Raw genomic sequence first — 27,369 nt, 5'->3', positions numbered from 1 at the left:
TGTGGATATCTTTGCGGGGGAAGAAGGTGCTGCGAACTACCGCATCGTTGACCGTTGTCGTTTGTTGCCGTGTGCAGGCTCTCCAGCCCGATCACAGGCCTATACATTACCTCCCGGCCTACCTGAGCATTCATGTCGACGATGACAAGTTTTACATCCCGCCGTGGACAGCTGTCGCAGATATGTTCCAGTTGCGTGTAAAATGCTTCCTTCTCGTCTCATGTGAGCACGTTGATGATGCTGTAATTGAAGAAACGGCCTTTGATCTTCAATACGCACATCTTATCACTGCTTGGCTGCCACCCATTCACACGCTGGTGCATCTTGCCCAACACTATAAATCCCGTTCCTAGAACGCTGGTTGTGCCACAGCTCTGGTAGAAGGTAGCCGCACGATGCCCACTTTTCCACACCTTCTGTCCCGTTCAACAAAGTTCCTGCAGTGCTACGTTATCGAAGCCGCCGATTTGAAGCTTATCATGAAGCATTCGGTCGTAACCTGGCAAGCCAAGCGATTTGCAGTTCCATGTGCCAAGCTTCCAATCGTAGCCTTTGTTCGTCGCCTAGGTCTTTGCCGATTATTCCGAGTCGTATTTATATCCTGATTGTACGTAACGTGTTTTCCGTGCGGCTTGTTAGGCCTGCACCAACCTCCTGTCTTGCCGGAGAGCCATCGTGTCAGCACTGTTTAGGGTCCCATACTGACACAAGGACGGTAATCAGCCGATCCTAACATGGAGAACAGACGCTGTTTCGAGCCGCCCCAACATGGGGAACAGACGCTCGGGTAGGCTCGCTATTTGTAAAGAGAAGGCAAACCCCTCCTTCCCTGTCAGCATACGACCAAGGTCCCACCGGGGTTGGTTACCCGATCTTTCCCATGGTTACTCGTACCCCAGCCGGCACCGCGGGGAGGTAGGGATAGAAGTTACTGTACAAGAACCACATTGTCCAGTCGTTAACCAACCAAAAAGTTTTTAGGTTGTTGTTAGTGATCCTACAACCAGAGCTAAACGTCGAGAAAAATCGTAGATCTGGCTACGAGATAATCATTACAAAAACTTTAGCACCGCTTGCATTTGTATTTGGATGCGAGTGACTTTTTGATTATTCGCATTTGTTTGCTTGAAATATATCACACTTGTAGCAAAAAATTAAGTGTGTCTATCCATCAGTTTCGCTCAAATTCAGTACAAATGTAAAGAAACATAATAATGTCTTCACTGATCTCTGATTGTAGTTTTTCTCTATTACCATTAGACATGGACTATGTTGGTAGAGGACCAACGTGCCCTCAGCGTTTTCAAAAGAAAGGTACTGCGGACTAGAAATGGTCGGATAAGCAATTTCTTGAACCCGAACCTGACCCGAACATATCTTGGTCGTCATGATGCCTTTCACATATAACTCATAACATCATAAATGTTACTGTGGAATTCTCCAAAACAACTGTTCATTGAATAGAAATAGGAAAGTTTGTCCGGACCTAACCTAACAAATTCTACAAATCCTGTTTATCCAGTAGTTCCGGAACCGAAAGTAGTATCCACAATTAGGCTTTAGTAAGACTTTTCCTTTGAACCTATCAGTTTGTGAAAATCGATTTGGCCATCTTGAAGAAAAGTGAGTGAGATCCTTTTTGCAGTTTTTAATCACCATTTCCAATTCTTCCGAAACCGGATTCAGATGACCGGAATAGCTAAAGTTGATTCGTTTGCCAGCAAAAAATATGACCTCCACATTGGAACAGTTTTGAACATAGTTAAACCACAGACATGACAGTATGAGTAAATTCTTATACAAATATTTTTTTGTGAAATCACTAGTTTTACCTTTTTTATATATATAAAAAATAGGTATAGAATTCGCTCAAACTTTAGAAAATTTTTCCGAGGCCCAGAGGGCCGAATGTCATATACCAATCAATTCAGCTCGACGAACTGAGCAAATGTCCGTGTGTGTGTATGTGTGTGTGTCTGTATGTGTGTTGTCAACTAAAAGGTCGAGATCTCAGAGATGGCTGGACCGATTTTGATCAAACTAGTCGCAAATGTAAGGTCTCCTCGTCACCCAAAACGCTATTGAATGGTTTTGAGATCGGATGTTTACTTTTTGAGTTATACAGAGTTTTATGTCAAAATTTTCAGTTTTTTGACAGTATCTGTCACAATTGACCTTGAAAACAGAATATGTTTTCAAACTTAGACTCGGCACGGCAATAGCTATCCAACAAGTCATAGATTGTTAAAATCCGTTCATTTTTAACGGAGATATCGAAATTTTTGTGTAAACGACTTTTTCCCCTATTCCAGCAGTAGGAGTTTTGAGCGCTGTATGACAAAGCAATGCTAGGGAGCAACGAAAAACACGATTTTTATACTGTTACATACAATTGTTTCTAAGTACCAAAAAGGCTGTGTACAGCATCCTTTTTCATGACATTTAGCCTCGGACCGATTTTAGCACGGCTCGTTTTTGGCAACATAGTCGATCGAATATGACATATATAAACCAGATGATGGCAGATTTTGTTTTAATTATATTGATTTAAACTGCTTACAGCAATAAATGCTGAAAGAACATAACATCCATATACCATTCGAATCAGTTTGTCGAGATCAGCAAATGCGTGTATGACAAATAATTTCACTCCATTTTCTCGGAAAATTTCTTTTCTATAAATTCAGATTCATAGGAAAAGTCGTATGCTCCCAAACAAAGTTCCTGAATTATCTTTGGTTCCGACCTCTGGTTCCGGAACTACAGGATGATATGTGAAACGAAATCAAAAATGTGTAACTCATTCTTCTCGTAGATGGCTGAACCGATCTAAGATTCAAATGAAATCTAAGAATCATCTAAGATTCAAATGGAAAGTTTCAAGATTCTATAAAACATATTGCTCTTCAGTCAGATCCAACTTCCGGTTTCGGGGATACAGGGTGATTGGTATAAAAATGTCTATTCCACATAAATTAATCAGGTTTATCGGGTTAGCAGATTTGGATAGTCGATAAAAAATTAACTTTTTTCAGTTTTAGTGGTATTCAGTTTTCGATTCAGAAGGCACCTAAAAAATTAATTCGTGCTATGATTTCTCAAAGATGTCTTCACTGATTTTCAAATATTTTGAAACAAATGTAAACTATACAGCTACTATTCAAATTTCAGAAACAAAAATTCAAACTAAAATAAACTTATATACAAAATTAATGAATTTTATCCACTTCCGATTCTCGAATTACATGATGATGAATTTTTAAAATTCAAACCGATATAGAAGATGACAATCCCGAAAAGCTTCAAAGTTGGACTCAAAACTGTTGTAATTTATTCGTCATATGGCCATACGAATCGGTTTGGGTTATGCTGGTTCCTGAATACCGGCTCTGGAAGTACCTTAAATTACCGTAAACTCTAAAGTGGAACTTACATCACAGACTAACAGACAGGACACTCAAATTAGATTCTTCAATCATTTTAACGGTCATTTCGAATATTCCTTTATTTGGGACAGTACTCACATGTGTCATGATGGCGCCACGTTACCCTATCAAAAACATCCTGTCTGTCATCTATACTGTGTTTATTTTTTTCATTTACCAACAGAGTTGCCATTCATGCAGAATTACCTGTAATGTATTGATTTGTATACGTCCATGCGAATTTCATGCAGGATACAAATTTAATACATATTGCCAAAACTATATACAGAATTATGCCTACTTCTCATCCTCCAACGCAATACAAAATCGAACCCGTTTTGTTACAATATTTACTTGCTTCTGGTTTGCCGCCACTTAATTTTGGGTGAAAACTACCAACACAATAAAAAATAGTCTAGATGAACTACGTTGAGTCAAATAAAGGGTTACCTTCCAACATCGCGAAAAAGTTAAATATATTATTAACGTAATCCAAAAATTTATTGTGACGATTCATTTTCAAAAATTTTGATGAAATCAGGCATCCCTGCAAGCAGCTGATCGGTGTTGACAAAAGAGGGGAAACCAACTAGTAAAAAAAAACTTTTACGTCACACAAGGGGTGTACCCGACTTCCGGTGAAACTCTCAACGGGTGAGCACGTTGCATCGTGTTAGTCCGGGGAAAATTCGAGTATTTCGCAAGAAAGAAAGGATTTTCAGCCGTACTTTGACGATTCGACGCAGCCACACAGCGAGATTTTCGCTTGTAGTCAAGTGAAAAGAAAGTCCACTGGACTATAAACGAAAATTAACTGGCAATATAGCCTTAGTTGCTGTGCCATCAATTCGGCGTCATCTCAAGTGAGGTGACGCCAACCAGAAAGGAAGAAGAAAAAGAAGAAGGGGTGTACCGATAGTAAATAGTTCGCGCAGTACAATATAGGTGGAACTAGTGCATCACGAAAAATTATTTTTATAAGAATTTACTCATACTGTCATGTCTGTTAGTCTGTGCTTACATATCATGGTAAACTCTAAAGTGGAACTTACATCACAGACTAACAGACAGGACACTCAAATTAGATTCTTCAATCATTTTAACGGTCATTTCGAATATTCCTTTATTTGGGACAGTACTCACATGTGTCATGATGGCGCCACGTTACCCTATCAAAAACATCCTGTCTGTCATCTATACTGTGTTTATTTTTTTCATTTACCAACAGAGTTGCCATTCATGCAGAATTACCTGTAATGTATTGATTTGTATACGTCCATGCGAATTTCATGCAGGATACAAATTTAATACATATTGCCAAAACTATATACAGAATTATGCCTACTTCTCATCCTCCAACGCAATACAAAATCGAACCCGTTTTGTTACAATATTTACTTGCTTCTGGTTTGCCGCCACTTAATTTTGGGTGAAAACTACCAACACAATAAAAAATAGTCTAGATGAACTACGTTGAGTCAAATAAAGGGTTACCTTCCAACATCGCGAAAAAGTTAAATATATTATCAACGTAATCCAAAAATTTATTGTGACGATTCATTTTCAAAAATTTTGATGAAATCAGGCATCCCTGCAAGCAGCTGATCGGTGTTGACAAAAGAGGGGAAACCAACTAGTAAAAAAACTTTTACGTCACACAAGGGGTGTACCGATAGTAAATAGTTCGCGCAGTACAATATAGGTGGAACTAGTGCATCACGAAAAATTATTTTTATAAGAATTTACTCATACTGTCATGTCTGTTAGTCTGTGCTTACATATCATGGCATGTTTAATCGATTATCACACTTTTAGATTCAAATTCGATCCGATTTGCAGTTTCGACATTACAGAGTAATGAGTGATTAAAATCTCAAATTGTCGCTTAAAACGACGGTCATTAAAATAATGTCATGAAAACTTAAACACCGAAGAATATTCATGCAAAAAACACATGCGGATTGATAAAAGAAGGTATCATCTCACTGCTAGGTGGATTAAACACGTTTTTACTATACTATTTACTATCGGTACACCCCTTGAGTTATGTAAAAGTTTTTTTTTTACCTCCTCGTTTTGCCAACACCGATCAGCTGCTTGCAGGGATGCCTGATTTCATCATAATATTTAGAAATGAATCGTCACAATAAATTATTAGATAACGTTGATAATATATTTCACTTTTTAGCGATGTTGGAAGGTAACCATTTATTTTTCCTCAACGTTGTTCATCTACACTATTTTTGATTGTGTTGGTATTTTTCACCCGAAATTAAGTGGCGGCAGATTAGAAGCAAGTAAATATTGTAACAAAACGGGTTCGATTTTGTATTTTGTTGGAGGATGAGAAGTAGGTACAATTCTGTATATAGTTTTGGCAATATGTATTAAATCTGTACCCTGCAGGAAATTAGCATGGACGTATACAAATCAATACATTACAGGTAATTCTGTATGAATGGCAACTCTGTTGGTAAATGAAAAAAATGAACACAGTCTAGATGACAGACAGGATGTTTTTGATAGGGTAACGTGGCGCCACCATGCCATATGCGAGTACTGTCCCAACTAAAGCAATATTCGAAATGACCGTTAAAATGATTGAATAATCTAATTTGAGTGTCCTGTCTGTGGTTAAACCTAGACTTACTATATCATGCTCTATTTCGATTAAACCAATTAAACGAACTCTAACGAACGAAGCGAACCTGCGTTTCTGTTACTTCTGCATGTGTAAGTCAAGCTAAATAGCATGAATCAGCAGTATAAAATATGTAGTAGGAATATTATTGATATTATTATTATTACTATTATTATGGTGATTATTATCATTATTATTACTATTATACAACGGCACGGTATTGTTGCACTACCGGCTGTGCAAATTGCTTTTTTTTTCAAATAAATTTCAATTTATTATCACGCACTTATCACGGAATTCAGATCCGCATGAAATTCACAGTAACTTTAAAGATAATATGAGCTTTAATTCAAATCAAGATTTGAGAAAATCGGTTCAACCATCGCAGAGAAATCGTAGTGAATTCTGTTTTCGGAGTTGTTCTTCACCACTTTCGGTGCTTCCGGATCAGGAAAAGGGGGTATGCCGAATTAAGTATTTATGCCCACAAACTAAAAAGCTCTACAAATTGGAAGAATTCATCAGATAGTTTTATGCGATTTGTACTTGTTTTTGACTACCGTTTGTGAAAAAAACTAATGAAGTTGGCAATTATCCACTCATCACGCTTTTTAGGAAACAATAAGACCTTTTATTTGAATCTTAGTTTGTAAAAATCGGTTGAATCATTTCAGAGAAAATTGAGTCCACACTTTTTCTCTAATTTTCACATATTATCATGTAACTCCGGAACCAAAAGTCGGATCCAAATGAAATTCGATAGCAGGCTATGGGAACCCTTTTATTTGAATCTTAATTTGTGAAAATCGGTTCAGCCATCTCCAAGAAAAGTTAGTACACTTCCTACAAGCACAGCTACAAGTTGATTCTATACACCGCAGGTCTACAAGTTGATTCTATACACCGATTTCGCTGCTGCGTTCGACAAAATCAATCATCACATAACGATCTCCAAGTTGAATAGACTGGGAATTAACTGATCATTTTTGAATTGGCTTCGATCATATCTAACTGGTCATGAAATAATCGGTCATCGTTGAACGGTGTGTGGATTATCTGTAATTTTGCTTGTTAAAATATTCATTCAACCAAAAATGCGCCTCATCACTGAAGAGAATTTTCTTTATAAACAGCTAACTGAACACTGATTTTGAAAATAAATTTTCACGATTTGGAAGTATTGTTCTGGAGTTAACCTATTCATGATGATTTACTAAACAATACTGAGTAGAGACGTCATTTTACACTTTCAAAATAACTTTCAGACAATAGAGTAATCCTTACTAAAAAACAAACTCCCAATAAAAACCGTTACTTTGGATAAACTGTTGGCTAATCTAAACGGCCATTGCTATACCATCTCTTCCTCCGTGTCGCAAGTCAAGTCACCTTTCCACTTTTCTTTTATTTCTGTTTGGCCAAATTGTCCAATATTTCTCAACTGGGGAGAATTGAGGGTAGCAGAGAGAATTTCAACGTCATTTTCGACGAAATGTAGTGACAGCAAAATTGTTCAGGTTCATTGGCAGCTTTAGGAAAACATTTGGGAATCCATGGTCTTGTTTGTTACGAAAATCTGGTATTTTAAAATTCAGCTGCGAATGCTTTGCCAGATCATAAACTTTCTTGCGAATTTATCGACAAAACTGAATTTGAACTTGCGAGGGACAATGCCATTTGGCCATTGGATTCTGTTTCAGAGTCCTGCTTGTTTGCTTACTGACTCGAAGTGTGAAATCCTTCTAGTAGATGAAGCATTCTGCCAGTGTTTTGGCTGGCATTGACTGTTTTGGCCTAATCGAAGTAGATGTCTGAAATAAAGTAGCAGTTCGCGGCTCGACTAGGAATTCCCTTTGAAGTAATCCAAACAGCCAGGGATTTCTTTTTCGTTCATGTTCGAATACCATTGCATTGCATCGCTCTTCATAGACTAGATTCTAGTCCACACATATATTCCAGTACATCTGCACATTTGGTTAGAAATATAGTATCTATTAAGCAACTGGTTTGTTAGGTATCCTTCTTACACTCTTGACATTCATAGATCATCAGTTTCAGTTCTAGTTCGGTTAACGATTAGATTACTCTCTATTAGGACTCAATATTTAGTGACGTCTAAACCTTCTGTAGAAAGCGAAATCTACCCGTCAGTTTCAATTCAATTAGTTCTTCTAACTATAAATCCGAGCGTGCTTCGTTATTTAGGTTAACTAGTTTTATTAGTTTTCCAATAACTAAAGAAAGAATGAAGCACACACAAAATATTAGCAGACCGGTGCTGCAACTGGTTTAAACAATTCGATTAAATTCTAGATCCGAGTAATAAATACATGAAATAATATCCTGATATTAGACTATCGACTGATGTAAATGAATTCATTTCATCCATTAACATTATTTCATTCGCAAAGATGGGCATTGAAAAGGTTTGCGAACACTAAGCAAATAAAAAACAACAAACAATGGCCATCAAGTTTGTACAACCAACGTAGATAAAAATTACACTTCTAGAGTTTGTATATACTCAATACCTATATAAATCGTAGCATTTGTTTTTGTTTTCCTAGGTCAATTTTGAGGAATCCGGAAAAAATAGTCATACTTTATAATAATATATATATCGTGGACGATAGTGTTGAGATTTCTGAAAAATAGGAAATAGTTTTAGGTTAATAAAATGGAAAACGCGTGATAAGAAACAAAATTGAAGTACTGCTAGATTCTTATAATTATACACAGATATCTTATGCCCTTAGCTTAGTATGTTATTTTATGATACGAGTTATCTGTGCTCAATTGTCAAACGACTGTATTTTAATGAGCTATGAAATTTTAAGATTAGATAAAATTGTGTCTCTGCGAACGTATTGTGTGTCTTGAATCTTATTTATTTCACCCAATGATGAGATCATACCTCCTTTCAACTGACAGATTTTGTTAATAGTTAGTGTTAAAGTTACTATGGCATGGCGAATAAGCGTGAATAAGAATAAAACTGACATGATTTTCTGGCTATCCTGGTTCCCGATTTCCAATACCAGAAGCCCCGAGAATATTGTTCAATTTCGCCCAAATGGAACTCAATCGTTTTCTCAGAGATGGTTTTAACGATTATCACGAACTTTGGTAGAAGGTCTTTTTTTTGTATGGGTACAAACGAATTCATAATAATCAATGAATTCAATTCAATCAATGAAAAGTGTACCGTTCTGGGTGATTCCATTTTCGATTAATAGTTGTAAAATTCACAGTCTTATGGTTCGATAAAAACTTTCTGAATTTCATCTGAATCCGACTTCCATATTCTATCTTATTATTTCGTCATGACATTAATAAATTATTTATTTTCACACATTTTATTATTCCAGTATTGAAACCAACTGTGAAAATTAACTTTGGGCGGGTTTTTTGGAAAACCGTTATGCATCAAGAATGTATCATAAAGAAAAGAAAATCAATTTTTTTTTGTTTCAGGCGAAAACAAGTTGTTAAAATCGCTAAAATAAGTGTTGTGGCTAGCTTTTGGTATGGATCGGTTCAGAGTGAAAATTTCTTCAAAATGGTTTTCAACAGTTGATTTAAAAAACAAGTTCAAAAATTGTTGTGTATTTCATAAGACTATCTTATGAATATCGGAAGTGAAATATTGAAAAATACTACCTTGATCAAAAAGTTCCCAGAATTTATTCAGAAAAATTAAAATACAAGATTGTTCATCAAAATCGATATTGTCCCCTTCAAAGTACTCCCCATTGACTGCAGCACACTTATGCCAGCGCTTGATTCAATCCTCGAAGCATTTTTTATATTAAGTTTTCGGTATGGCCATCAGAGCCATAAGCAATTTTTCTATAATCTCATCCCGGGTGCTGCTGAAACGCGTTTTACGGAGCGGTTTCTTGAGTCGACCAAATAGGAAAAAGTCGCAGGGAGACAAATCAGATGAATTCTGTGGTTGCTGGATGGTATTCGTTTCGTTTTTAGCCAAAATAACGATGGTATTGTGTGACGGTGCGTTATGTTGATGCAAATTGCACCACACAAACGTCTCATAACGCAAAAAACACATTTTTGACGGTCTAAGCTTGCGAAAGGAATCCATGATACACAACAACCTTGTAATCAATGAAAACTGTGAGCATCGCTTTCTTTTTCGATTGAAAACAACTCACAGATTCACGGCCACTTCTGAAACGTTCGTGCCATTAATAAACGACTGTTTGCTTCAGAGTATCGTTGCTGAAACACACTTCTAACACTTGCAACGTCGTCGCACCATTAAAGCCATTTTTAACTCAAAATTTAATGCAAACTCGTTGTTGCAAATTCAATTCCGTTTTGAAAATTGTACTAAATCGAGGACACGCACAATCGCAGATGTACTCAATACAGCGTAACTTTTACAAATGTCCAGGTATCAAACTGGAAATTTGTTAGAATATCAATGACAGATGTAGCAACATAAAAAAACCTAATTGGGCGACCGAGAGCGCCATACAGTGGTGATTCCGGGAACTTTTTGATCAAAGTAGTATATCATACGACAAAGTTAAGAATTTTGTTTATGTCCAAAGGTCACAATCCGTTCAGACTTCCGCAGACCACTTTGGTGGTCGATTATAGAGGTAATTTTTCTCGAGATGTTCTGGCATGTTATTCATAGAATTCATTAATAGTTCATACGTTTTCTAAATGATTGAACGGAGAGACTATATTCAACTCTAACTGATCGGATGAGTGGAGGACTGTAGGAGAATATGTGTACAGTTACCCTAGATGTCTAGGCAAAACACCTGCAACTTGAAAATATAAACCCTGCATATACGCGCTGTGTCACTACAAATAGTAGATAAGACATCCATTGAAATAAATACCCAGTAAGCCTTTATGATTCAAATTAATTAGCAGTTGAAATACGTCAGTTAAGATAACAATCAAACGGATGTTGCTTAACCGTCTAATCATCATCACAATAACAGAACATACGTTGAATAATAAATTAAAAATCAAAAATATTGTACAATTTCTGTTCATTGTCTCGTTGGTAAGGCAGCGTATCTCAATTCTATATTAACAGTGGCGTCTCGCTCACTTCATTAAACAATCAACGCAAATCGATAGTTTAACTAGTGACTCATACTTATCATGAGTAACTGTAACAAGTTGGACGTTAACTATATATATAATTTGATGAGGATACATTCATGCCACACTCGAATACTTGGGCAAACAAGAACAAAATAAACGTTGACATACAGCACGTAGCCACACCGGGTAGAGTACACAGAACATACAATAAAAACGTATAATAATGTGTTTCAAACTGCTTTCACCTACACAAGTATAAATGAGCTCCTAGTCAAATTGTATACCACATGACAATCGCACAATTTTGAAAAACCGGATGACACTAGTTATCATTCGCAAATAGCGTTATCTGATTTTTATTTATACCAGGTCTTAATTCTAATAGTTTGAATTGACTCGTTTGTCGAACAGGCGCACACAATACATTGCGATATTTCGTAAAATTTTCGATACACCGATAAGATAAGAATATAGTAGTCGACTTACCCTCAGTTTTAGGTGTTTAGGAATCCAGACCCCTCGCCTTCCGTTTGATTCTAGCATACGGCCCTATCGCGGGATCGGTGATGAAATCATAAAGAACTGCCGTCCAAGATGTGTGCTGTGGAATTGTGTCATAGAATTCCGGCGCAATCTTTTTTACCTCAGGAAGGTACCGGCCCGGCACGGCTGGGAAATCGTGATGTTCATTATGATATCCTACATTGAAAGTAATCCAATTGAGCGGCCCGTAGTAAGAGTAAGTCTCGAAACCCTTGGCAAACATGTAATGCTCCGAAATGAAATGACCGGCAACTGGATGAAGCCCCATTGCCAAAAGAGATCCAATCACAAGATAAAACATCACTTTCCAGCCGAAAAAGTATACAACGATAGCGTTGAACACCAACTGAATAACACCATTTATGATTTCTAGCCTCTGGGGTGGTTTAGGATTTACGACTAGCGGCCGGAAAATGTAAAACAATGGTTGCAAGCAGACCCACAGGAACTTTCCAAAAGTATTGCAAAACAGCTTCGCTTCGAGTAGTGTCGGTAAATCTGTATCAATCACTTCATCTCCTTGGTATCGATGATGTTCCAAGTGATATTTTTTGAAGCTCACAGACATTGGCAAACCGATGGGTAGGTTGCAGAAAAATCCAAACAGTCTGTTAGCCATCGGTCTTGAGTGCCCGAAAGCTAGATTGTGAGCAATTTCGTGGCAGGCCAACATAAGAGAGTGGTTAATGACACCTCCAAAACAATAAGCAAGAAGAAAAATCATTTTCCACGATTGATCTTTCATCACGAAAAGCATAGCAAACTGTGCCAACACCATACCAGTGGCCACCCACTTGAACTGAGGATCATATCCAAATAGCTTCTTTATTTGAGGATATTTTTGAAGGATTAATTTCCTACGGCTAGCGTGCGGTTCTTCCGTGTATGTCCACTCGAAATCGGTTCTGGAAACGTGCTGTCCCATTTTGATGCGTGATAAAGGATCCAAAAATATGTTGAAAATAAAAACACAATATCTCCACAATCGAGAGCCCGAAAAAAAACTGTTTTCTATAGCTACATTGAAGAAATCGGCTATTCAAGTGGATGATGAACGGATTTTTTTCCACTGTTAAACTTTTACCGGACGGCTCGATATTGCGATAGAAAGAACTACACAACGTAAGTATATATACACAATACTAACTCACACGGCAGTCATACTCATGATCAGAGATGCCAGATATTTTCATAGAAAATCTGTATTGATTCGTATAAAATATCTGTATTTATCTGTATTCGCTAATAAAATGAAATTTCTTTAATACAATTATGTTAAAAATTGTTATTCCAATAGATTATGGTTATAGAATGGTAGATTAAATTTCATATCTTATATTATATTCATCGACGAAATTTTATAGTTTTTTCCTATCAACAACAATTGAATTATTGTCCCATATACTTGTCTAATTTGAAAATGTTCACTTCATAAGTTGAGATGGATTTCCAAAACCCAATATGCAACGTCAAGTCAGGTAATACAACTGTCAGTCTGGCAATAGTTTTTCATGATGCCAAGACTTGTCTATCTTTTAAGTTCAATTTAGTTACAAATTTTAATATAAATGGATTTCAGTGTTCTTCATTCAATATCTGCACAAAAAATATTTATTTTAAAAAGTGATTTGTACGTTGATTCCTAAACGTTTATCTCGTCATTGCAATCAAGTACTAATAGATAGCTCCAATACTAATAGATAGTTTAATTTTTTCCTTAATATATTTGGTGAAATCTGTATAAATCTGTATTAAATTTAAGAAATCTGTAATAAATCTGTACTCTGTATTAAATCTGTATGCGCATGTAAAAATCTGTATAATACAGATAAATCTGTATAAATGGCATCTCTGCTCATGATCGACCTGATGATGAGATTGTCGACGGCAGTGATGTCAACCCTTCGGATTCATCCACAAATTTACGGATTTCTGTCTTTTCTGAGGATGAATCATATGAAATCTACGGATTTAGCATTATTTTATCAGAAATTCTCTGATCTAGCATTATATCTTTTGGTATAAAAGGAAAATAATTAAATATTGTTATATCGTCTGCGTATTCTCTGCTTGTCCAATTAAAATTGTAACCATGCATGTATTAGCTATCGATCTGTCATTATTGGAAGCCTGCCTTTGTGGATTAGAGCTTAAAGCTGTTAAGTTTATATAAATGTACTAGTATAAGTACAATTTGACTTCAACGAAAAGTAGCATCACTGGTCGACGGTCATGTATAGAACCGACAAAACTAGTTTCCATAGTTCTCCGTTGATAAATTTTGATTTCCGTAGAAAAAAAATCCAATTTTCGTAGATTTTGTCTACGGATCCGTATATCCGTAGTACTAGAGTGACTATAATCAGAGTGGCGACAGCTGTTCGTTTGGAATGACAGCTCCCAGTTCCAAACGAGCAAACGACCTGTCAATTCAATGTAAAGCTAATGGAATGTTTTGAATTGTTGCCAAAATTACGGATGAGATGTCGTCACTCTGGTTATAGGCACTCTACGTAGTACATGTTCGAATCCGTAGATCTGCGGAGATTTCCGTAGATCTGACATCGCTGTATAGAACACCGACAACCAGAGGTGCCAGATAAAAATTTAAAATGTCGTCAGACAGGTTTGCCAAAGTCTGTATATCCGAAAAGCTGCCCTTACACGAGACAATATTATTGTCAATACAAGGAGTATTGACAATACTTTTGATCGTGTAATGGAAACTTCATTGGATTGACGAAAATATTGTCAAAAAATCAAAACTGCTCATCAATCCGACAAAACTTTCTCTACAGAGAGGAAACTGCCAAATATGTGCAATGAACTCATCTCTCAATATTTCAATGTTCATTTGCAATATTTGAAGCTCCAAACGCTTGATTTTCTCGAAAAATGCGGACTCAAGTTACCAAGTCAATTGGATTGACGGTATTGACAATACTTTGTATTGACAATAATATTGTCACGTGTAAGGGCTGCTAAAAAAATCTGTAGTCAGCAATTTCTCTATAAAGTGTGATACGCAAAACTGATTTGGCGAGCAAAAAAAAGGTCGCGTCTATTTCAAAAGTCTGCGAAAGTCTGCACAACAAAAAATGTCTGCAGCACTAAATACGAAATCTGCAGGTTGACAGACAAATCTGCAGATCTGGCATCTCTGTCGACAACACCAAAATACAAGGGTGGCCACTTTCGAAAAGTCACTCCGTTTCGTTTTGGAACGATATATTTAATTTTCTGAATCGTTCCGCTTAGAGTTCCTGTAACCCTCTCAGCAGGCGGCTGTATTTTGTTGGTCGTTGAGCGCTTGTTGAACGACATACTGCACGAAATATTTGTTCAGTTCGCTGGAACGGTTTGTTGTTGCTTTTTCTCTTGCAAATATATTGTTAAAATTAAGTATTACCTTCATATAGAAAGAAGATTTGTTGTTATTCTACTTAAAGTAGAAGTATTGTACAGGTACGTAGTGTTAATTTAAAAAAATAAGTGGAAAAAACTTCGGAAATTGTCCAGTTAAACTAATCCAACGGGGCTCCAACTCCTCATATTAAAAATGTCTGAACATTGGACCTCTGTCTGCGGTGTTTGTTGAACGAAAAAAATAGCATTCTGTTCAACGGTCTGTTTCAAAATCGGCAAACGAAGGTCCCCGTTGAACTTTCATTGAACCAATGATCCAACGTATTGGACCAATGAAGGACCACCGTTGAACGTTTTTTTTTTAAGAAGGTAGCCATGCGAAGAAAAAAAAATGCGTTGCGACCACAGCACAATCTTTTCGGAACGATAAGAAAGTTCTCTTGCCTCCCGCTGAGAAAGCGGGTAGATCTTGTTAGGCGTGGAGCGTTTACTGAACAAAATACACGTTCAGTTTTTTTTGGAATGGTTTGTTGTTTTCTTTCCTACAAATCACGCGTTTTTTATAACGGCCTATAAGCCATCTATCAACATTCACTTTGAAGAATAATTTCGAATGACTCGGCGCTCGCTGAGAGTAAGTCATAATAGTAAACGGCAGACAAAAGTTTTCTCTTTCGTCTGGTGTTAAATTTAATACTCTATTTTTCATAACTCGCTTGCATTTTCTTTCGAAAGTGGAAGTTGACAGGTGGTTTATTGGCCGTTATTAAAAATAACGCGTGAAATATAATGTATTCTTTCGAAAGTGGAAGTTGACAGGTGGTTTATTGGCCGTTATTAAAAATAATGCGTAAAATATAATGTAATTGAGTGTTTTCTTTATATAAAAAGAAAATGTGTTGTTATTCTACGCGAAGTAGAAGGAGTCTACATGTAATTTGTGTTTATTTTAATAACTAGATTATTAGAAACTCCCAAAATTCTCTAGTAAAACAAATCCAACGGGGCTCCAACTCCTCATATTGAAAATGGCTCAACAATGGACCTCTGTCTGCCGGGTTTGTTGTACGGAAAAATGGCGCCCAGTTCAAAAGTCTGTTTCAATGTTTCAAAATAGGCAAACGAAATTTCCGTGTCAGCCTCCCGTTGAGCGATGCGTATTAAACATTCATCAGACCAACGGTTCAACGTACTGGACCAACGGAGAATTTCCGTTGAACGTTTTTTTTTCGTAGAGGGCTATCAAACAAATTTTCCATTTGTAACACTTCTCACACGATTTCCAGGAGTCGGCACTAACTCGTGATTTTTATCTACAGTAAAAATAGATTGGCGCAATGTGAACTAATTTTTTTCAAACAAACACGACGCGTATCCGAATAAAAATAATGTAAAGATGTTCAAATATTCGAAATCCGACTATCTCTACATGTAAATTCTTCTGGTTCTACTTACAATCTTAGGAAAACAGTCTTTATTGAAACCAAGGAAAAGGTTCAACTTTGAAAAACTTTATGTTTCGTGTGGAGACGAGTATAGCATAATAGGTAAGTCGATGCCTTTTACGAAACCCACTTGGGTTCGATTTCCAACACCGCACATACGGTCAGAAAGTTTTTCTGGTTCGAAGAGGCGAATGACCTCTATAATTAAAAAAAAACACGAACTGGTATGCACTGACGAGTCGAATACTATACATAAAATATACTAAACGATTATGGCACAAAAAGGGTAAAACCTATGTGACCAATATCTGATTCGACCAGTATATGCCGAAACTCATGTTAGTTAGTTAAGACATTGCACTTCGGTGCAAACTAACGATATGTTTTACAAGTAGCAGAAACTTTGTGTCTGCCTAGCGGCTTTGATGAGCAACTGGGTAACATAACAATTCAACATAAACTGTTTTGCCGGCGACACGACGTGCCCCTCAATAACTCGAAATGTCAAAATGAAATCTTCTGAAAAACGGTTTAAACTAGCAACGCAGTCTGAGAAATTATTGTTTTCGGAACAGCCGTTCCGTAACCCTAGTAACCTTTATTTATCCCGTTACGATGAAAAAAAGTGCGTTCTAGGTTCTGCTCAAGCCATGGCGACCATCTAAAGTAAACGTTTGCGGTCTCTTTAATTGTATCAACACAATTTAGAAAAAAACTCTCAGGATCTTTGGTAATTATTGCTTTGATGTACGTTACGTTGTTCTCCAACCGGCCAAACTATCTCCAGATCGCGTACGTCCTCGAAAATTGAATACGGATCTCATTAGCGGTCATATACGGTGTGATGCACAGCCCAAGTAACAATTTTTGTTACGCTAGCTTGTTTGTGACTAGTTTGCAACCAGATATTTGAGTGATTGTTACTAACATCTAACCACTTGCATGACTCAAAAAGCGCAGTTTCTACTAGTTGTTAAATCGGCCAAAAATATGTTGTCGTTACGTTATAATGCCATACTGAAATAACTTATCTTTTCATAACTTGAAAATAACTTGTTTCCAAGTAGTACTTAGTCACCATCGACATTATAAACATTGAAAGAATCCAGAATACTTTTCTATCATCAATAAAAAAGCAGAAGAGTACTTTAAGTCACAAACTTGATACAAGGTACAAATTTCACAACGATCCAAAAACTGTCGAGCGGAATTCAATTTTACTCCACTGTTTTTTATGCGCCTTCAATCCAAATCTGTTTATAAAGATATAAAAATTAAACAACAAAATAACCCTATGTTCAGAATGCTCAAAATTATTCCAAGTAGAGTGATTTCTCATCATTTTAAATTCATATATCATGAGAACTATAATATTATCACAATGCATAGAACAAAAATGACTTTTCTGCCTTTCACTATTTTCGGCAAAAAGTAGTTTCGAAAAAAGTAATATCCTGGTTTTATTTACGTTTCATACACTTCTTGAGACTCCATATTGTGTTCGCCATATTCAAGCCAACAAAGGTTGTTTTGTTTGCATTTTAGTTATCATAACGTTGGGAAAACTTACCGATATCTATCTGAAGTAATGAAGAAATTATATGTTATAATCTTATAATATCTAAGTTATTGCTATATCAATTCACAGTAACGATTCACATATACGTACCCGTATTTATAATGGTTTCGCAACGGAAAATAAACTTTTTTTCAACTAGTAACTAAAAACATAGTTGTGATTAAAGATATGTTAGAATCAAGTAACGATAACTTACAAATGATAGTCAGTTTAATGTTTACGTTATAAAGAAACACTGCTGTCACTTTTTTTAACCAGTATAACATAAAAAACATGTTCGTGCTCTTGTTGCAACACAGTTGGGTTAGGTGGTATCAAAACTAGTTACGGGTTGCTACTATTGAAGTCAAATAAACTTATTTTTAACTAGTGGCTAGAAGCATTGTTGTGATTAAAAATATGTTTGGATTAAGTAAAGATAGCTTATAAAATATATTTAATTCAATATGACACAAAGATGTTATGATTGGAAATCTAAATAACTATTTCGTAACTAGTTATGTTATGATGAAACATTGCTGTCACCATATTTTAACCAGTATAACATAAAACACATATTCGTGCTCTTGTTGCAACGTAGTTTGGACCTTGTCGTATCGGAACTAGTCGCGGATTGCTACTTGGGAGGCGAACAAATCTCGTAACACGGAATGCTTCCGATCTCGAATGATTATGATGTTATTATTTTTAAAGTGTATGGGATTCCCACAATATTTAATCCGTTACTGCTTCAGAAAGGAGATGAACTCAAAATTATTAATAAAAAACTAATAAGATAAGATAGATGAAAAAATCATATCTAAATAAACTTCTTATTATCAACATATTTGAACTAATAGAACATTTCCGGGGGAGTTATTTTAACAAGCAATAGTATTTTTAAGTTTAATTCCAATTATTGTATATAGATTTAAAAAAAACTTTCGTTGTACTTGTACTGGTGCAGATGGTTTTAATAAGAAAATAGTTCATGAGCGCTGTTTGTTGAACGTTGAAATTGAGAGGAAATGAAATTTTGAGGGTTAGAATGAGTTATTTTGGACAGCGGTTCATAAAATGCTTCCAGAGTAGTTTGTCTGTGGTAATAAAATCATGTATTAAAGCCAGTAACAATCAGCTATTATAGGTTATTTAAGATTATTGAGATTATTGGTTTGTACTATATATCTGTAATATATATTTTTTCAGTTAATTTTACGTACGGTATGTTTGAAAAGTTCATTATCTGGCCCGATTAAAAATGTACTTGTAGTCATCTAGGCTATTTTTTCATTTCTTGTTTTTACTTATTGTTTGGGTAATTTTCACCCGAAATTATTGTTTGGATAATTTTCACCCGAAATGAAGTGGCGACAGGCCAGAAGCAAGTAAATATCGTAGCAAAGCATGGATTCGAGTTTGTATTGCGTTGCGGGATGAGAAGTAGGCACAACTCTGTATTTATTTTTGGTAGAGTGCCTATAACCAGAGTGACGACATCTCATCCGTAATTTTGGCAACAATTCAAAACATTCCATTAGCTTTACATTGAATTGACAGGTCGTTTGCTCGTTTGGAACTGGGAGCTGTCATTCCAAACGAACAGCTGTCGCCACTCTGATTATAGTCACTCTAATTTTTGGCAATATGTGTTTAGTCTGTATCCGCCTGAAATCCGCTTGGACGTATACAAATCAGTAAATTATAGATAATTCTTTATCAATGGTAACTCTTTTGATAAATGAAAAAAACCTGTTTTAATCCACCTAGTGGTGTAATGATGCCTTTCTCATATATAGTATTCTATTTAAAAAATTTCTCTTTGATATTTGAAAGAAACCAAGTGATTGTTTGTGCATTAACTACTATAACATACAGAATTAAACAGTGCTTTGCTCGCGTATGTCATTCTTAAGAAAACGAAGTGGGTTCACTATTATATGTACTTCCGGCACCGGAACCCGAAAATCGGTATAATCGAAGTCGGTTCGTACTGCCACCAACTAACATGACGTACAAACTCTACTAGTTTTCGTACAAACGACGATTTAAATTTATGTTGTCAGTGTACAATATTCCACACACTTTATCCTATAACTCCGAAACCGGAAGTCTGATCCGGATGAAATTCAGGAATTCCCTGTGGGACCATGAGACCTTTCATTTGAATCTAAGTTTGTGGAAATCGGTCAAACCATCGCTAAGAAAAGTGAGTGAGATCCACTTGGAATATATGACCACTATTTCCGGTGCTTCCGGAACCGGAGACCGGAAATCAGAATAGCCGGAATCGGTTTGTTTAGTTGCCTACTGATAATGGCTATCGATTTGTGTAGTTTTGAGATCAGTTTAGAATTTTTTTACGTATCTTGTTTCGCCGGTTGACGGTATACAATATTAAACACACTTGAAAATGAAATGAAAATGACAAAAACTAATTATTTGAGCAACACTGTTTAAGTTGCTATGAACTAGTTACCAAGGAGCACCAGAATAAATAAACAAACAGTTTGAAATAGTTATGGAATAATTCCACATTTCATTATTAAAAATTTTTTACAAAAAATTACTGATGACGTGTCTGGATCGATAGCTTCCGTTCGAAAAGCTGTTTCTACACTAGAACAAGAAACGACACAGATCCGCGACGTCGTTTGTCAAAAGTTTGATGATGCAATCAAAAAAGATAATTTGACATCGGTAGAACGATTCTTCAAATTTTTTTCTTTACTTGGAATGCACGATCAGGGAACACATCTGGTGGTGGATCGGTTGATAAACTGAATGCGAAAGACATTGATGCCCTCATTGGTGGAATAACAATAATTCATTCGAGAGCTGAGTGGTTTATCTTCGTATAAATGGATTTATAATCGCTTTGTGTTTTTTAGTTCGATCTCGAAAAAAGTTCTATGGAACCAAATACTTTAAATGAGTTGCAATCACTAGACGGAGTGTGTGCTATTGTTAATAACGCTGCTAGTTGCTTGGAACAAGACTTCATAAATGCTTTGAAATCACCTCTGAAATCTGGTTACTGGTTACATAGATCTAGCCCAATCGTCACTTCGAAGTTCAATCCAGCAAGGCAATTACAAACTAGTGACGTTGAACAGGCACGTTCAAAATATTTGACAACCTTAAACAATGCTGATATGTCCACCAAGTTTATAGAAACACTGTGGTCGCCTGGAGTTATCAAAAAATCTACATTCAATCGGCTTGGTGGACTAGTTTTAAACCAGGAAGCTCGAACAAAACTTTAAACGCCCGATGGATGGATAGAGTAATGTTGATAGTCGAGTGGCAGGTCGTGTCGTCGGTTTCTCTTTAATCACTCTCTCTTTCGATTATTGTGATGTGATTAAAAAGATTCGTTCTTTTTGAAAGTCGAAAGTTTCGGGTATCATTTCATGCAAAGAGTTGAGTGATGAACGTGGAAACCGCTTGGTAAATAATGGAAGAGAAAGTAAACAAAGAGAAACTGTCACTTGCTTATACGCCCTTTTGAAAAATTAGCCGAGAAATGAGATTAATATTAGACTTCCAACCAACATCAGGTATCAGAATAAATTGGCTCATAACGGCACGTTTCCAACCAACATGATTAAACACCGCGTCTGTGTGCGTTATAGATACGTCTCAACACAAAATACGGTTATGTGTCCTATGCACAAAAAAAGTTAAAAATGTGACTTACTTTTAAGTTATTTCGTAAGAGCATGTATATTGCTGACAGGTACTACTAATCAGAGATGCCAGATTTGCAGATTTGTCTGTAAATCTGCAGATTTCGTACATCTGTATAAAATGTTCATTACGACCTTAGTAACAAAGGTAAACAAACCGAGATTTTTATTGCATTTTGTTAGGAATGTTCTAATACATGCACTACCCGAACACCGTTTCTCGATTCACTATAGATTCACTAAAAAATCTGTCAACACATTTGACGTATGTCGAAATCAATGAAAAATAATCATTAATGCTACTTTCGTCAATTGACAATGTTTTGACTAATGTACCAAAGAATAAACAAAAGTGTATGCGCGGACTTACGACAATATAGTTTTCCACGAAAAAGCAGATCTAGTGTGATATTATGAAAGTGAGACTTGCTGTAGAGTTGGACATATTTGATGGGATCGAGTTGCTATTAAGCTTGTTGAAAAATACGCTGATTAATTTGGAAAGAAACTGTTTTGTTTCCAATCGTAGAAACCGTTATGAATCCTTCGTCAAACAAAAGCGAAAATTATCAAAACACACTAAAACGAGTCGACTGTCATTTTTTTCCACTTGATATGCAAAACTAGCTCTTACTAATGTTTTCGAGCAAAACTGGCTTTCACACAAGTGCGAGTAACAAAACGACGAATGAACACTGTGACTTTTGCAAAACGACGTCATTAACAGAAGCAAAACGACTTTTGTGTCAAGTCAACCAGGAAAAACCGACCTATCATACTGTCCAATGTACATGACCAAATTACAAAACGACGTAAGTGTCGTTTTTGCCTAAAAGTTATCTCTGTAGTTGAAAATTGTGAATAAGTCACTGTTCTACGTTGCACGCATACAAATTAGACGATTTAGTAAAGAGATGAAGTTGTTTCAATTACTCATTTTTAAATAGGATTTGAAATTGCACGATTATTTTTCAACATCGCTTTTCTCGATTTAGCAGAAATGTTACATACGTCGTTTTGAACATTTTATGCAGACATAGTGCTGCAAACATTTTTTGTTGTGCAGACTTTTCCAGACTTTCAAACATCGAGGTTTCCGCAGACTTTCGTGAAAATTTGCATCGAAATGAAATCATCGCAAATTTTTTTTTCTCGTCAAGTCTTTTTAGCGTATCATACTTTAGAGAGAGAATTTTTCGGAAATACAGACTTTTGCAACCCTGTCTGAGAATATTTGAATTTTTTACCTGGCATCTCTGCTACTAATACTACGAATAATAGTCGTCATTGCGATAAGCTATACATTATAAAATGATACAAAACAACAATCATTGATAAAATAAGTGACACGTAATGGTATTCCGGATAGTCAATTTTCTTCATCTAGTATTATCCTTCATATCAGGAACATCTTCATAATACGGAAAATATTCAATAACAGCATTTAATTCTAACATGATCGGACTGAAAGTCTACATCTGCACAACTTACACTTTCTATTTGTTGGGATCAACGATCTTGTGGATAGTACTGAATAGTTCATATCATTTTTATCGGATATATTACAGCGACACACCAAACAAGCGTCAATATGAGTACATTATAGTAGGCACCGGAACAGCTGGTTCTATAATCGCGGCAGGGATACCATCCAATGATGTACTAGTCCTGGAAGCGGGTTCAATGCGGTCTAGTCTGATGGATGTTCCACTTTTACAACCGCTTCTACAAGGAACTGACTACGATTGGAAATACCGAACAGAACCGCAAAAATATGCCTGTGCTGCACTAAATGAAAACCGAAGTGCATGGCCAATGGGTAAGGTTTTTGGCGGAACACATATGCTCAACAATATGATACATTACAAAGCGGAAACCAAAGATTTTGATGGGTGGTTTGATCATGAAGATGAACTGCATAGCTTTTTGGAATATTTCGACCGATGGGGTGAAGATGAAATGATTCCAATTGAACTACCAACATTTGAGACTGGTCTAGGTACATCATTTGTTAAAGCTGCCGTTCAGGCAGGTCTAGAGAAGAATTTGTTTTATAAGCCGAACGTAACTACTAGGTATGGCCGACGTTCAACGGCAAGCCATTATTGTTGGGAATATTTGCAACAAAAGCATGAAATTACTTTAAATGCTCAAGTAACCCGAGTGATCGTTCAAAATCATAAAGCAACTGGATTAATTTTGGACAAAGCTGGTAAAACATATCATATAAAAGCTTCAAAAGGAATAATTCTAGCTGCTGGAACAATTGGTAGTTCCAAAATACTTCTTCAAAGTGGAATAGGTCCCAAAGAACATTTGAAAGCCGCTGGTATTGAGACAATAGTAAATCTCCCGGTAGGCGAGAATCTCCAAGACCACATAACTACCGGCATGGATTTAGTTCTTATAAGCAAACAAATGCCAATCCAACCAATAGATCTAATCCATCCTTCAAATATATGGAACTATGTCATAAACGATGGAATGAATTCGTCCTTATCTTTTGGAGGTTGCGAATGTCTTGGATTTGTAAATCTAGAGTCTAAATTCAGTCACAAGCTTGGTTTCATGGTGCTTCCAGTAGGAATTACAATTGATGCAGGATTGCATTTGCGAAATGTGATTAATCTACGTGAGGATATTTGGCAAAACTATTTCAAAACATTGGTGGACCAAGGATTACAATCCGTTACTATCCTTCCCATTCTACTTCATCCTAAGAGCAAAGGCTACGTTCGAATAGAGAACGCAAACTTACATTCCAATATAATTATAGACCCGAATTACCTACGAGAAAAAGAAGATATTGAAATTCTTATAACAGGACTAAAAATACTTCAGAATATTGTAAATCAACCAGCGATGCAAGAATTAGGAGCGGAAATTAATCCAAAACCATTTCCAGGATGCGAAAGTCTTTTTTTCGGAAGTGATTCGTACTGGGAGTGCTACATAAGGGCATTGACACTCACATTATACCATTCGATTGGAACTTGTCGAATGGGAGCTAAGCATGATCCAGAAGCTGTTGTTTCGAACAGGGATTTCAAAGTGCATAATTTAGATAATCTGTATGTAATTGATGGATCCGTTATGCCTAATTTGCCCAGCGGAAATCCGAATTCCGTTATAGCAGCACTAGCGAACTATTTCTTGAAGGTGAACTTTCTCAACGAAGAAAACCATGCTCGATGAACTATATCTATTGATGTTTGTGATTCTTATTGGTAATATAAGCATACACAAGTTTGCCAAATAAATTGAAACACAAAATTACCAGTAAGTAGATTTTTTAATCGTTGGTCTGGTTGATAGAATATGGTTTCTGCAGAAGTCGCAATGATTGAATGATTGTTGATATATAATTTCTTATTCGATCGAAGGACCATTCCTAACAATCAATATCATTTCTTGCTTCATTCTTCAAAAAGCATAGTAATATTGCCAATAGACAAGGATCACATCAACGTAAACTGCTAATGCGCTGATGAGTCGAAGACGGAACGTAGTACAAATAAATTAGTCCCGATGAAAACTACCAGAAAGGTTAATCATGAATGCTTATGAAACCCTTCTTACAAAGATCGAAATTTCATTTAGGTTAATCTATTTCATTGTTGAAAAGTAAGTTCTTAATCGTGTAATAAAAATTACTTATTGGACGAAAATACTTTGTTAATCTTTTTTTAATTTATGTGTTCCGATAATTTCACGGGTTTCAATGAAATTTACGATCATTTATTTACGGATTATTTTTAAACAATTAACAATTCTGTATAATTATGACAGAAAGATGAAAATTTGCGTTAAAAAACCGCGTAACTTCAGAGATTCGCGTAAAGACACCTCAGTGTAGTTAGATCATAACAAGATTTAAAAAAATGGAGTCACTTATATTTTGAACTGTTGTAATAGTATTATTATAAATTATAATTATAATAAATAAATTAACATCCAGTATTGAGCGCGATTTAAAGGTTAATTCTGTGTATTTTGATGCGTCCCTCTCATAGTCCGGAAAATAGTTTCTTCATTACACGCTCATTCGTTGATTTTAACAGACGTATGATATATGCTCGGTTTATATAATATCGACAAGGGGAATTTGGAATATCTCAATGATTTTTTTCTCATAACATACTAATAAAAAACTATTTTTCGGATTATAAGAGTAACGTATCAAGAAACATAGAATTTATAATTATTATTACAATGATTTAATCTTACTGATTTCTTCAAATGTCAGATGAAGTTGAAATTGGTCGTGAATTTATGGAAAGAGCTATCATGTATTTATGTAGCAGGCGAATGCGATTAACCCTTAAATGCATTTCTTTAATTTTCTCATGAATAAAAATATTTTAAGTTATTCCAGATCCATACAAGCAGAACCGAGGAGCTGGGATTTAATAGGAGATTGTTAGTACCTACAGGACCAGCTAAGAGGCCGTGTGAATTCATGCGGCAAAAAAAGTGAACCCAAGCGTAGATCCACTGGGTTCCTGCTTCCATATCGTGAAAGGTCACGATATTTTATACTCTTACATACAATTGTTTCTAAGTTCCAAAAATACTGTGTACAGCATCTTCATGGCATTTTGCCTCGGGCCGATTTTAGCACGGTTCGTTTTTGGCAACATAATCGTTCGAGTGTGACATGTAAACTAGATAATTATAGCATTTTCGAGTTGAAAGTAATTCCATAATTATATTGATTTGACCTACTTACAGTAGTAAATGCTGGAAGAACATAACTCCCATATACCATTCGACTCACTTCGTCGAGATCAGTAAATGCGCGTGTGACAAATAATATCACTCAATTTTCTCGGAGATAGCTAAGCCATTTTCTACACACTCAGATTCATATGAAAAGTAGTATACTCCCAAACAAAGTTCCTGAATTACGTTTGGATCCGACTTCAGATTGCGGAACCACATGATGATATGTGAAACGAAATTAAAATAATGCAACTAATTTTTCTAGTGGATGGCTGAACTGATCTAAGATTCAAATGAAATATAAGAATCATCTATGATTCAAATGAGAGGTCTTAAAATTCTATTAAACATTTTACTTTTCAGTCAAATTCGACTTCCGGTTTAGATTTTCGACTCGGAAGGTACCCAAAAATTTAATTCGCACTACAATTTCTCAAAGATGTCTACACACTCCTCAGGTGAATTTAACTGATTTCGGCTACACCGATTTTAGAATTCCGGTTCCCATGCAAAAAACACATTGGTATCATCTCACTGCTAGGTGGATTATTTACGTTTTTACTTGTCTATCACTTCGTTCAACAAAGTGCGTTTATTTCTTCTACATTACTATTGATCTTATTGACCTAGCACACATATCTTCTTACTAGATATGCTGTTTTAATACTTTGTTCAATGTTTGTATGACCAACTAGAAATCTAGCGAATATCTGTATTACTATAGTGAGTGGATCTTGGATCATTCGAATGGCTAAGTCTAAATTCTTCTTAGTTGTAACGTTTTCTTTTATTGATCAGAGCAGCCCGAGAGCTGATTCAGAGTCGCCTAAAGAATTTTTGATATGTTTGTTCTAGCAACCTGGGGTCGCTCTAGATCGGACTCCAATCGCGT

At 36.0% G+C, this 27,369-nt stretch overlaps 2 protein-coding genes across 2 annotated transcripts; one reads left to right on the top strand and one right to left on the bottom strand.

Annotated features, from left to right (window-relative positions):
- Positions 1–7,988: 7,988 nt before the first annotated feature.
- LOC131438645 (sphingolipid delta(4)-desaturase DES1) lies at positions 7,989–12,854 on the bottom strand. The gene is made up of 2 exons (XM_058608798.1): positions 11,641–12,854; positions 7,989–8,710 (listed from the first exon to the last, which is right to left on the bottom strand). The coding sequence occupies exon 1, from the start codon at positions 12,620–12,622 to the stop codon at positions 11,657–11,659; it is 966 nt and encodes a 321-aa protein (XP_058464781.1). The 5' UTR covers positions 12,623–12,854; the 3' UTR covers positions 7,989–8,710; positions 11,641–11,656.
- Positions 12,855–23,033: 10,179 nt separating this feature from the next.
- Positions 23,034–24,794, top strand: LOC131438640 (glucose dehydrogenase [FAD, quinone]-like). Its single transcript, XM_058608790.1, has 2 exons — positions 23,034–24,602; positions 24,661–24,794. The coding sequence occupies exons 1-2, from the start codon at positions 23,211–23,213 to the stop codon at positions 24,709–24,711; spliced, it is 1,443 nt and encodes a 480-aa protein (XP_058464773.1). The 5' UTR covers positions 23,034–23,210; the 3' UTR covers positions 24,712–24,794.
- Positions 24,795–27,369: the final 2,575 nt, after the last annotated feature.

Source organism: Malaya genurostris, chromosome 3 (genome assembly GCF_030247185.1).
Source record: "Malaya genurostris strain Urasoe2022 chromosome 3, Malgen_1.1, whole genome shotgun sequence".
In the NCBI taxonomy this organism is placed as follows: Eukaryota; Metazoa; Arthropoda; class Insecta; order Diptera; family Culicidae; genus Malaya; species Malaya genurostris.
Note: the sequence above shows the minus strand (reverse complement) of the source record. Positions and strands in the feature narration are given on the sequence as shown.